At 42.7% G+C, this 13,818-nt stretch overlaps 1 protein-coding gene across 1 annotated transcript in view; it reads right to left on the reverse strand.

Annotated features, from left to right (window-relative positions):
- Nucleotides 1-13,818, reverse strand: part of KDM5B (lysine demethylase 5B) — a 56,926-nt gene that overhangs the window by 24,392 nt on the left and 18,716 nt on the right. The window contains exons 5-12 of the mRNA XM_009097334.4: nt 11,235-11,369; nt 8,021-8,114; nt 6,811-6,914; nt 5,195-5,353; nt 4,529-4,648; nt 3,916-4,074; nt 3,299-3,480; nt 190-352 (exon numbers count right to left, since the gene is read on the reverse strand). Of these exons, the coding sequence (XP_009095582.2) occupies nt 190-352; nt 3,299-3,480; nt 3,916-4,074; nt 4,529-4,648; nt 5,195-5,353; nt 6,811-6,914; nt 8,021-8,114; nt 11,235-11,369 (1,116 nt within the window). The remainder of the gene's footprint in view (nt 1-189; nt 353-3,298; nt 3,481-3,915; nt 4,075-4,528; nt 4,649-5,194; nt 5,354-6,810; nt 6,915-8,020; nt 8,115-11,234; nt 11,370-13,818) is intronic.

Here is a 13,818-nt window from a genome sequence, read left to right on the forward strand (position 1 = left end):
GATTCCAAAGGCAACAATTCCATTGCCCATCTGTTCACACTGGCACATTTTAGTGGATAAGGAAGATGCAACACACATGGAAACCACCACACCACCACTGTAATAAAAGTGGCCTCAATTATCAGCTTTAAGTAGCGTTCCAATCAAAGAGGGTTGGTTGGGGGAGTAGCACAGGAGTCCAACACATACAGGCACCCCGTGGGCCATCAAAGTGTTCGGGTTCATTATGGTGACAAGTTGGTGCAAGAGATCTGGCTGGGACTCAAATAGCTCTGGAGCAAGTTTCTTCATTACATCCTCCAGCTGCTCAGCTGCGTACCCTGGGGCTCCATACCACGTTTTAGGCTCCCCCCTGCAAGATTATTAAAAAAAGTTAAATATAAGCAAACTTTAAGTTACATTTTTAGTCTTGTGCTTTAAAATACACCATGTCAAAGGAAGGGCGCATCACCAGGAAGGAATGCAAAGGTTCTGTACATTCCTGAATCTTTACATTTTACACAGGTCCCTCTTCTCCAGACCTGTTGTTAACTGCCTACACCTCTAGGCAGGTACTTCAAATACTGTGGGGGAGGGAGAAAAGTCTGAAGAAGTCCTCAGTGAAGTTCTGCTGATACCAGCACAACTTCAAAACATAATCCGCCTGCCTTTTCCCATGGACACAAACTCCCTCTTGGGTCCAACAACCAAAGCCAGTTCTTCCTGTCTTGTGCATAACTGCCATAAAAGCAACACATAGGAAGCAGAAATCAAACTTCCAAATTATGCAAGACTTCAAGGGAAAAAAAATCCATATCCAGAGTAGGAACAAAGAACTTTCAGCATTCTATGCAAGCCAGCTGAGAGAAATAAGAGGATGCAGATGTGTTCCAGCAGATACTGTTACAAGCTTACACTGACACTGGCTCATTGCAGCACTGAGACAAAAATGCCTCCAGGGCCTTAGAAAGAATGAACTTAGAAAAGGTACTTAGAAAGGTATTTAGAAGTATTATTCCAAGAGTTCTGAAGAGTTGGCAGACTAAAACTGACCCAACAGTGTTCTTTTCTTCCATCAATCATGAAGCAATTGGGAGGATTCCAAAAGATAAAAGTGAAGTGTGAATCCAGAAGTCTATCTCTCATCCCTAGGAGCTCATTCCTGTACTTACACAGCCCCTGTGTCAGGGGAAGAGGACAGCCAGCAGGATGGACTGTGGAGGGGCAGTTACACACAAGGAGTTGTTACAGAGTATTAAATGACTTTGCACCCTTGGGCCTGGCCATCATTCTGGGACAACTCTGCAGCCTTGGGCCTGGCCATCCTTCTGGGACAACTCTGCAGCCTTGGGCCTGGCCATCCTTCTGGGACAACTCTGCAGCCTTGGGCCTGGCCATCCTTCTGGGACAACTCTGCAGCCTTGGGCCTGGCCATCCTTCTGGGACAACTCTGCAGCCTTGGACCTGGCCATCATTCTGGGACAACTCTAGGAATTCAGGAAGACCAGCCATAGATGCAACTAAAAACCATTCTGTGTCTGGACTGGGCTAGTCAAGAGTTCTGCTCCCTGATAGATGCCAGCACTGAGGAATGGGTAACATAACAGATATGAACTGTGCTAAACTTGAAGCAGGATATTGGAACTGGGGGTCTGTGGACTCTGGGGAACAAGTAACAGACAGTTCTAATGCAGGTGTTGAGGTGCCAGCACCCTGAGGGAGCAGCAGTGGAGGTCACAGGTCTTTTTGATCTGCTTCCTGACTGCTCCACACCCCTGCCTGTACAAATACTAGAAGCATTGATGGCAATTCTTCCTCTGTCCAGGACTGACATCTTATTTATTTCCAAGCATCTTTAGAGCAAAGGTTTGGGTTTTTTTTCTCCTTTTACCATCTCTAGAACCAACACAGAATTCAGAGCTCTGTAGGAGGACTATTGTCTTCAATCCTAGGAAAGCTCTGCTGCTGCAGCCTGGGTCACTTGGGATTAGCTGCTCACAACACTGCACACAGGCTCCTCCAAGGCACGTGGGAATGCTGAAGATGGACATGCCATCCCTAGGACTCTCCCAGGAACCAGCCCTGCTTTTTGGAGTCTTTGATTCAGAGTTTAGAGCACTGTCTCTACAGAAGCAGGTTGTTCAAACTGCTCTGGCCAAGAACAGCTTTACCCTCAACCACACATTGCCCTCCAATGCAGACTTAAACCTCTGCATTGAAGGGAAATAAAGAAGAATATCTGCAAATGAAAGGACATCAAGGACTTTCTGGATGGAGGATATATAAATTGAAAGCAGGTCAAGCAACTTTTTATGTCTGGATGTATCTCATGTATGCACAAGTACACAAATGCACTGACACACCTTTCTGGCCATCTGCAAACAATAACGCAATTGGGGGCACACTATGGAGGACAGAAAGCCATTCTTGAACAGTGAGGGAAACTCTCCTAGAAGAAATGAAATCTGTGCTGCAATCTCCTCTGCCACCCACAGTTTTCAGTTTGACTGAAGACTCAAAGAGAAAGAAAAAGCAGTAACACATGACAAGAAAGATCGTTTTTACCGTGTAATACTGTCACTCGTTTGCTCACTCTCACTCAAACATTTGTTTTTTAAACAGTAAGCACTATGAAAGCAAGTGAATTAAGTCACTGGCTCTTGGGCTGCATTGCAGAAGCTGCTATTTCAAGGAGCAGCAACAGAATAACCAACCAAAAAGGACCCACTGAACAGCAGCTGGGTTTTACCATTCTGCTTGAATACTCTTATGAACTAGGAAAGAGAAAGAGCTTGACAGGTTTCAGGAAGAGTGACAACCATAATCCAGACTCTAGAAAAGCTGTTCTAAGGTGAGAAGTTCAAGGAGTTCAGTCTATTTAGAATATCAAAGAGATGGCAAAGATCTCTCCTGATTACAGTTGACAAGTGTTGGCTTGATGAGAGGATTTATGACAGCATGATCCATCCAACAGACAAAACATGCCGGAACTGAGTTGCTAGCTGAAATTGGATGATTTTTAAAAGAAAACTCGCATGGTTTTTAGTTTACATTGAGTATAATAAAACATTTGATGGAGTATCTGCTGCATCTTTCATGGATTTCTTAAAACTGGGAATGGATGTCTCTTTCCAAAACACGACCTCTTGTCCAAAAGTAAATCAATGTAGGAATTCCACTGTCAGATTTGACCCTGCTGCAACGGGACAGCAGGTTACACTGGCTGAGCTCTGTAAATCTGCTTTTAGTCCACTAATTAAGGAGAATAGGGAAGGAAAGGGAGATTGTTTCCTAGACTGGGTTTATTCCTCAAACTCACCAATGCAGATAGTTAATGGAATAGCTCCAATGGTCTTCTATATGCCAACAAAATGAGGAAAAGCACATTCCTACGTACAGCCAGGGCAATTTCATCCCACAGATGTCCGCAGTGATGTGAGCAAGCACAGACTGCTCCATCACAGGCATGTTGTTTAAATTCCAGCCACTATCAAGGTATTCCTGAAAATGAAACAGAACAATCACAGGTTTATACAACAGGAAGGGAAAAACCCAAGAAGATAAAACTGCTCAAGAGAAATAGAAGAGTAGCACTATTTCCAACTGAGGAATATAAGAAACAGGTCAATGACTCAAAGACTAAAGCCTCCATTGCCTTTGCCTCTTTCACAACCCTGACCTGACCTGCTTTGTTAAAATGACACCTTTTTTATTTGGTTTTATCTGGTTTGGAAGTTATTTATTAAATACTAGAATAAACCTATGGCTTTGAATGTCTGATCACAACAAATTTTATTTATTCAAAATCCCAATGTAGCTCTCCAAATACTCTGCCAGACACAAAGCAAACTCTTTGCAACCCAATTCAATTATTGTGCTTTAAACCAAGGAGAGCTATTCCATGAAAAACTGCAATAAAAACATCCACAGACCTACCTCTTCTTCTGGTCTAACTTTAAACTTCCCACCTCTAACAGGGAAGCCACTGCCAAACTCCTTTGAAGCAATGTCAGCTCCGTACTCCACAGTCACATCCTCTTCTATGGTACTGACAAGTCTCCAAAATTCTTTTTCAACCAGCTCAGTGGGGACCATCTAGATATGAGAAGAAAAGGGAGTATGTATGAGGAATCAGTAGATGAGAAGCATGCTCATAAAAGCTGTCTCGGGGAGGAACCTCCATTAGTTTGAAGCTTTTCCCCATTTTAGAAATGTTTCAACAAGAGAAAAACAACTGCAGCAGAAATGTGGCTTCAGGAGATGCTGCTACCCTGTTCTCCCAAGGGGGCCTGACAGTCACCGTTCTCTACCCAACAGACATTTCCTGTAAAGTGGGAAAAAACCAAATAAAAACACAAGCAGCTAGTGGAACAAGAAACCACGACACCAGCAAGAACCAGGATTTGCTGATGTAAATTAAAACCTCTGATTTGGGATTTCATTCCATTCAAAACCAGAATCCCTTCCTTCCTCCCTCCCTAGAGTTACCTATTTTAGCTAACCACACAAAATGAACTGTACACAACACGAGGATAAAGCAGGAACATACGTGTACTGGCATGTTAAAATAGTCTGACTTGAAGGCATCGGCCATTTCCCCGAAGGTGCGCAGGGTGTAGTCTCGTGCTGCTTGTTCAAACCCAAAGGCCTCTTGAGGCTTGTTACACTCCTGCAAATGAAAAGGTAATTGTTTCTATAACCCATTAACACAGCACTGTGCTCAGATTTACCCAAATGGGCTCCTGTAACAGCTTCTGAGCAGTAAGAAGGAAGGACAACACTGAAATGAAAACACTTTCCTAAAGGGCAGAGTCAGAAGAAGAAACTCTGCTTGATTCACCAAAATACAAAATTTATTTATAAATCTGCATAAACATTAATGAATTAATATGCCTAATTCCTCCTTACTCCAGTAGAGCTAAGCAGGATAAGATTCATAAATGATCACACTGAAGCACCCAGTGAGACTCCAACTTTAAGTACAGAGAAAAGGTGTCAGTTAAAATCCAAAATGTTCTTCAAGCACACACCAATTTTTGGCTCAAAACAGTAATTGTCAGCTTTGCAATACTGAAGCATTCCCAGTCTTCATTTTAACTTTACCACCTTATTTGCACAACCTTAAATAACAACAAACTGTATTTTCTATTCCTGTGATCAGTTTAAAAAATACAAATTTAGCCTTTGGCCTTACTGCAGTGATTTGTCAGATTACCTGAGCTAGACACTGGGGACACCTCCAGTCCCCCTTGGGAACATCATGGAGGGGTGGAATTAAACAGAAGGTGTGGTAACTGTCATCACAGCCATCACACAGCAGGAGTCGGTCCTCATCATTCCCACTGCCACACAGGAGACACACATACAGATCCACCTGCAACACAAAATCCCACAGGAACAATGGGAGAGCTGAAGGTAACTCAGGGTGAAAGCAGTTTGGTAACTCCCATCTGTGACACTTCCCAAAGCTCATTCTTACTTTATCTCTGCAATGGAAATGAGACTAACACACCCTGAATATTCTTTTAGAAGTTTAAATACCTCCCTCTGTAATTTAAGAAAAGACCACAAGAGCTGCAAGCCCTTCCATGCATTTTTTTTTCCCCAAATGCCAGAAGACTTCACCAAGTGCCAGGGCAGCTCACATCAGCAGCACTGTGGCCTTGGCAGGTACAGCCCAACACCTGGGGCTGGGCAGGAATAACCCCACACCTGCTGGGGGCTCACAAACCCAGCATGGGCTTTTCCCATGTACAGCCTCAGGTGTTTAGTCTCCCTCTGAGACCAATTGCCTTGGAAAACAGAAATCTGGAGAAAGGAGTTCCTGTTGCTGGGGGTGTGCCTTATTTTCCCCAGAGAAAGCTCCAACCACCCAAAGGAGCTTTGGGTAGGGAGGCAGCTCTTAATTCTGACAGAGCAGCTCCCAAGCCCCAGGAAGAGGCACAGGCATTCCAGCCTGGGATGGGCTTTCTGCTGCCTGTCCTACACCCAACTCTCACCAGCAGCAGCCTAGAAGGCTCTTGCCAAACACAGAACAGAGTCAAGAGGACAGGCAGAACCTCTTGCCTCATGTTGTTAAAAAGCAGCATCTCCTGTTCCTCCCCACAAGGTTTTTTCATGTGGGGGGTGAGGGTGTCAGGCTCCTGGTGTTTGCACCCTTCATTCTCAGGGACCAGCTACAGGTGTGGATTGAAAGGGAACACGTTTGGTTTTAGGAGAGACCCAAAAACTTCATGACCATGCCCATGTGGCATGGGCAGAAAGAATCTCAGCATTATCTTCTCAAAAGTGAGACAACTACCATTGCCTTCAGGTGGGGGTTCTGGGGGATAGTTGGTGGCATGTGGAGAGCTGGAGCAGGAACAGGGTTGGATTTTTAAAGATACATTTGAACAACAAAGCTTCCAATTTAGTGCTGAAATTATGGAGTTAGGGGCAGGTCTGTGAAGTGCCATGAGCCACAGCCTGCACAGAGCTCCCCTGAGGTTGCAGAGCAGTGGGGAGGGATCAGCTCACACAAGATCCACTTCCACTGGACTGTGCTTTCCAAATGCTTATTTTGGGACTGTACTTTGGAGACAGAAAACAAGTTACTTTAGTTATAGATAATGAAACTTAACCATCCTGCTATTTCCAGCTCTGTAAAGCAGGAAGCTTTGGCAGTGTTGATATTCCAGCAGGCACAAACACTGCTGTGCTTCAGCCTGGGGCTCCAGGAAGATGACAGGACTCCTCCATGTGACAAAGTGACAGCAGGTTTTACTACAAACCCTAGAGAAATCCAGAAATGCCTGCAAAACATGCAGCTGCAGGAAGGCAGGGGGTACTTACAGCATTGGTGGGCTTTTTAGATCTGACTTTGGATTTGTCCTTTTCTGGCTCCCCAGAAAGTTCTTTCTTCTCAGGGAGTTTCACCACATTGCGCATTTCCTTGTCTGGGCAAAGGAAAAAAAAACAAAAAAAAGAGAGGATTGCAAAATGTTTCAGTGCTTAGCATTCTTTGTTATGATTTGTTTTACTTATTGCTTGTTAGACTACATGATATCAAGGTATTTGCTGAATTGTTATCCCCACTACGCTTGGTTCAGTCAGTGTAGGACAAGACTTGAGCTCCTGCAATGCCTCCAGAAGCCAGTGTTAGCCAAAAACCCCAGCACAGCCCCACAAGCCAGAACTGGCTATCACAGCCCACAGTTTTCCAGTACTTTATATGCCATTTCAATTCATTTTAATTGAATTATGAGCAGGCTTATCAGCTAAGGTTTTCTTTCCACATGGTGTTAAAGAACGTTGTCAAGAGCTTTTTCCTTCTGCTCTTGGGGGAGGGAGGCTAGTGCTCAAGGGACTCGATGAAAAAAAAATCAAATTACAAAACACCATAATCTAAACAAATTATTGAAAAAAATATTCTGAAGGAACAAATGAGACTGACAGATTGCTCAGGAAATTTCAATTATTGAGTAGTTGTAAATGGTTCCTGTATTTATTTGGCTAAATTATTTATCAACAAGCTTATTCTTCTGTTTGATGGCATTAAATATTGTTTCTCAGTCTCAAATAATTACTTCTTAAGGAGAGAAGAGACTCAGGACTGCTGATAGCAACAATTTAATCATATTATGGGAACTTTATCATTAAGCTCAAAACAGACTGTCTTTTGCTTTCATTAGTCAAATTTCCAGCTTTTAAAGTCCAAATTCCTTCCTAAAAGTGTCTGATATCTGATACATTCTTAAAAGAGTTCCTTCTATTTAAAGCTCATGGACTGATTTTATTTAAAATATAAAATAAAAACATTGCTCCAATCTTATTTCTGATTGTTCCAGAAGAGACACCCAAGTGCGAAGAAGTGTGCGAAGACCCCCCCACAAAAATACTTAAAACTCATAAAAGAACTTTTTACCAAAAAATCCAATTTTAAAATTAACTGAAAGTTGGGTTTTTTTATAAAATACTTTGAATAGTTCCAAATGCTAATTTTAGTTCTGATCTTAAAACACACTTGTGCAAAGTAACTGCATTTTTGCTGTGTTTCACTCACCACCTTCACTCTTTGGAGGGGCACAGCCCATTCTGCGTCTCAGATTGTGAGTTCTGGCTTCTGGAGGGTCAGTCTCACTTTTAACATTGGTTGCCTTTAAAAAAGGAAAAACAAAACAAGGAAAAACCCCTCAGTAACATCCTTAGCTGGAAGATGTCTGGGAAGATGCTCACTGCCAGCTGATCTGGCTGCTTGCCCAAGCACAGAGAGATGAGTTTAGAATCTCCAGCTGGCTGTGGGAAAGGCTGGCTCTGTGAGTCCCAATGAAACATATCTCAAAGTCCCTTCCAATTCGAACCATTTCAGGATTCCTTGGCGTGAGACACAAACACCTCTCTGAGGTACCACGAAGGTTCAAGACTTGTAACCTGCCTCATTCCAGGAAAAAGGCAGACAGGGGAAAGTCAGAGACACTCAGAGGACTTCAACTAAACTCAGAACCATTTGATACTTACAAACCACTAAATCTAAACAGACACCTGGAGTTCTGAAATACTTGTCTTCAATTATTTACAAGTAGTTCAGAGAAAAATGATGCAGGGAACAACAAGGAAGATTGGAAAGCAAATCCTCCAAAATGTCCATGCCAATAATGATACCAGGATTCGGGTTTGCTTTCAGTGGGACCCATTAAGAAGCAAAGAACACGGAACTTGGTGCTTTCACAGATTTTCTTGTACTCCTGAGGAGCAGAACATGCTCCAGTCTTCAAAGCAGGACCTTTGTTGGTACATCTTGGAACTTTCAACACAGAATAAAGCTCTTCCATTTAATTGTTACATTTCTTCCCTGAAATTTCGAGATGGTGGGAGAACAATTCTCAAATCCCTCAGTGTTACAAGAGGTTTCTGCAACACTCTAAGGAAATGAGGTTATGCGACAAGTCAGTCACTCTCAGCCATTCTCTGAAGCCCAGAAGATGGGATGTAGATCAGGTCTAAGGCAGGACTGACACAGCCCCATGTACTCCACGGGGTGGGAACTGGGTTGTTCAGTCTAGGGTTTTTGGTTGTTTGATTTTGATTTTTACAGAGCTGGTTTTGACATTATTTCCTGATCACTTTTCATGGTCTCTTTGCCCAAATGTCTTCATCAGACCACTCAGAGGTCCCGCTGCTTAAGAAATGCACCAAGAGAAGTTGTTCATTGTGTGCAGCAGTTCTGCCTCAGGGCCAGCATGCCCTGAACCTCAAGTGCAGGGACAGACACCCAGTTTCTGCATCTTCAGCTCCTCTGAGCTGTGCCTTTGTGCTTCAGCTGATACTGATCTTCACAAGAGCAGCTCTTGGTTTGGCCTGAGCCTTTTATCACATCAGGTCATCTCACTTTCACCTCCCCTTCATTGTTGTGGTCTTTCACACTGAACTGCTCTACATCAAGCACCTAAAGCCTTTGCATTTCAAAACCAGCCTAGACAGTCATTGCCCTTTTCCTTTCTCATTATGAACATTTTCTCCTGACTGTTTACTCACCAGGTAGGAAAGAGCAAGGAAAAACTGTGTGTGTCTCACAACTGCAAACTAATGCTTATCCTACAGGCCACAATAACTTACAGTACTTCCCTGTGGCTCACTTCTTCTAAATGTTTATGGTCATCCTTTGAAAAGCAGGAAACATCAAACTGGCAAACATGAGAATGAATTTAAGACTCATCATTTAAGGCATTGACAAATCGTTGTGTATCTCACTTGAGCAAAAAACTGAAATGTGAACCAAACATTTCTCTTTTCAGAGATCACTGCAAATGCAAACTGCTTGGAGCTTCAACGTTGAATAAAATGGATTTAATCACCTTCTCTGACTCTATTGATATGGAACAGCAAAATTCACATTAACAAATCTTAACTTTAGGAAATTACTGTCTTAAAACACTACAGCTCCTGGCTAAGCCAGCCAGTCCCTGTTGCTCAATTCAGCCTTAGCACTGTGTGTTCCAGTTATGTTCTTAATTATGGATTTTCTTTCCACAAAAATGAGGTACACAACATCAGTGGTGCTTGGGGCAAGAGCTGAGAGGGCAGCCTTGCCTTTTGGCTTAGAATGTGCAGTTGGTTTCCCACAAAATGACAAAAATATGCTCTCTGTCAGTGCCATCTGAGACCACTGCCAGCGAAACAGCTGGAATTTTAGTGTATATTTTTCCTGCTGTCAATTCTTAAGGGATCCATGAGAACAAGAATCCTTCAACCACAGGCAGATACTTCAAATGGAAAGTTTCAGCCCGAACTACTGAAGTTTGCTTAGAATTATAAATCCACTTGTAACCAGGTATTTGAGTGGAAAAGCTTTAGAAACCCTTAATTGTATCTCATTAACCAAGCATAATTACAGGCAGAATTTGCAACAGCTAAGCTGTATTATTAGTACTAATAAAGACCAAGACCAGAACAATGGGAGTTAATACGAGTCTGAAACAAACTGTGACCTTCCTAACTCATGATGTCACCACTAATCAGACCCTCTCCTGGGAATATCCTCCCCTACTCTTCATCTGCTCAAACAAAAGAAATAGGAACTCTCTGGAGATAGGATCATCAGGCTGGAAAGGCTGGAGCCAAAGCATTGCTGTTTTCCAGCAACAAAGGAGACACATGATCTCCTAAAATATGTCTTCACAGAAGATACAGAGATATAACCAATACATTTCATGCTTATCCAAATAAATATTGCTTCTTAGAGATGTGTAAGGTTGTATAAAACCATGCTGACTTGATGGCATACATTTTTTCCTTATATTGCAAGGGTAAATTAACACAAACTGGTAGAACTCAAGAGTGGAAAATGAATTACAACAATGTTGATGTTAAAACCAAAATCTTCCCCACTCAAATAGCTGGCTTCAACTCATGAGAGATGTACAGAAACCTCCTGGTACAATTAGAGAACAAAGAGGAGGAACAACAGCTCAAATGTGCTTCATTTCCAGGATCTGTCACCTGTATTTTAATCTAAGAGCCCCACAGTATCTACATCATGCTGAAAGCATAACCCTACTGTACAGCCTCACCAACAGTCCCTGCAGCAGAGCCTCCCAGAACGTCAAACCTCAGTATCACGCTGGGTAAAGTATCAGACAATTCTCACCCATTATGTACGAGTTCTAAAGGTCTAGGTAGCCCTGAGACAGTGAAGCAGCTGTTCCTAGGCACACACACACACACACACACACACACACACACACACACACACAGAGTGCCCTCTGCCCCCAGCTCACCTCGGGTGTCAGGCGCTTGGCGCGCCGGGCGGGCGGGCAGCTCTCAGACGGCAGCACCGACTGCCGCTGTGGGATGTCGTGGGGCTTGTACTCCTTGTCCTTTGTGTCACTGCTCAGATCTGGCTTCTGCAAGCACTAAAGAGACAATTTGATTACTTTGTTTCTGCCTCTCCTTGCAATACAAACCGTGTAGAACAATTTCCTGGCTCATGGAAAGAACATAGACAGGGCCTTAATAATTCCTTTGCTGGGTTAATGAACAGCATGTATGACAATGGTAACATTACTGATCTGAGCAAGACACAACATCACTTTTTCTTATCAGTTTAATGGCTGCAATAGCCATAATAATGGATCTGAAATAAAGCTGAAGTAATCCTTTAAGTGTTAATGAGCACCAAACATTTCTCTGTGTGGAATACCATGCCCAACTCTTCTGGCAGATGGGGCTTTGCAGACTGGGTCACCAGTACTCTGGAACTGCTGAAGTGTCCTAAGGTTGGGTGGCTGTCATGCCAACATACAGAGCACTATAAAAGCAAATAACAACCTATCAAACATCACTGTCCTAACTGAAATACAGCTCTGTACTACACACATTGTAGGAGCTCCCTTCTTTCCATGTTTTGGAGAGGACAACTGCTGCTTAAATTAAGGGCAGAAGGGAAAATATGCAAGAACAGTTTTAGTTCTTTCAAGCTGCTGAATGAACACACTTAATTGCTGAAAACTGTGCATACCTCTGGCAAGAAACAGAATAATTAGTGACAATTCCCCATTTGTCAAGCCACGCATCACTCAGTAACTGCAGACAAAATGTAACAGTTTTTAATGAGTAAACAACAAATCCTACAGACAGAAAAAAAATCTCATGTTGCCAGGAAGTAATTCATGAAATTGCTGGATCCACATTTCCCCAGTTCTGTTAGTCTATTCCCAACACAAGCATTTTCTCAGCAAGAGAGAGAAGTAAAGGACAGAAAGAACCACTGCAGTGGTGTGAGGATGATGATGCTTGATACACAGCACAGAAAACAGACTTTCAGAAACAAATGACAGCCAGAAGAGGGCAGGGAAAAGGAGGAAAAAGTGTTAATTTAGAAGTCTATGATAAAAAACTATGTATTTAACAAAAAAGCAGTATCAGTAGTCAAGTGTGGCAGGATGTCATTAACCATCACCCACAGACAGCCTGTGATACTGGTCAAAGAAACCTCCAGAACTGCTGTTTGTTTCAGACTGCCTCCAGTCTTAGACTTTGTAAACTCAAGATTTATATTCTGAAAGCAAATGGCTGACTTAATTTCAGCATTAAATGCACATTACCACTCAACTTCGCAGCTCATGCACATGACCAGTGAGTCCTGGCTGATGCTCAAAGGTTGGGTCTGGAGCCCCAGAGCACTGCAGCTGCCTCTTGACAAGAGCCTCAAAGCTCCCACTGGAACCAGAACCACAGGATTGCAGAAGAATTTGGGTTGGAAGGAACCCTAAATATCACCTTGTCCCATGGCAGGGACACCTTCCACTAGACAAGGTTGAGACCCATCCAACCTGGCCTTAAATGCTTCCATGAATGAGGCATCTACCAAAGATGAAAGAAGATGATGTGACATCACTATCAGCGGAAGATAGCAAAAAATAACAATTTCTCAGAACAGAAAATGGACAAGCAGAAAGAGCAAGTGAGTGGGAAAAGGTTGAAAATGAGAGAACAAAAAAGAACTTCTATAAAATCTGGGTCCTTGAATCATTTATTTCCTCATGTGAAAACCAAAATTATCAGAAAAAAAGAGTTTCTACTGCTTCTGATAATAGAGGACATATGGTCCCTGAAAACAAAGATCTAGAAGGCAAACAGCTTTTCCTAAACAAAAGTGTAAGAAAACCTTGAAAACCAACAGATTGTGCCTCACTTCAGTGCAGTGCCCAAACAAACCCAAAAAAAAAACCCCAAAACCAAAACCAACCAAAGAAAACCACACACAAACAAAAAATTGCCCAAAAAAACCAAAACAACCCCCAAAAATCCAAACTAAAAAAACCCCAAACGCCAGCAACAACAACAAAAAAAAAACCAAAAAACCCAAAAAAACCAACAAAAAACCCACCCACAAAGCCCTGAAAAAATAAAGAAACCCAAACAAACAAACAAACAAAAACCCCAAAAAAACACCCAAACCCCACAAAAAAAAAGAGCATTCACTGTTCCTTGAAAAATACCACAAGACATTTCCTAAATAATGATCTTTTACCACCTATTTAAGCACAAACACTTCCCAGTGCCTCTCTAACCCGAGGCAAAGGCAGTGGTATGGAATGGCTGTTAATTCACAGCATCAGCTGTACCAAGAGAACACCTGCAATTCAGTTATAAGGATGAGAACTCCTCTGTCGCTCCTTTACTCCTACACTGACGATCAACTGGCTCCAATCAAGGACACAGCTGCCATCTCTCCAGTCCTTCCCTCTCCCCCCATCAGGCTTTGGTGAGGTTGTGCTTCTATCAACCATTTCCCAGCAGCTCATCCCACACATTCTGACCATGATCTCCTTATATTCCAACAAGGTGGTTGCACACATG

The sequence above is a fragment of the Serinus canaria genome, chromosome 26 (assembly GCF_022539315.1).
Source record: "Serinus canaria isolate serCan28SL12 chromosome 26, serCan2020, whole genome shotgun sequence".
Taxonomy (NCBI): Eukaryota; Metazoa; Chordata; class Aves; order Passeriformes; family Fringillidae; genus Serinus; species Serinus canaria.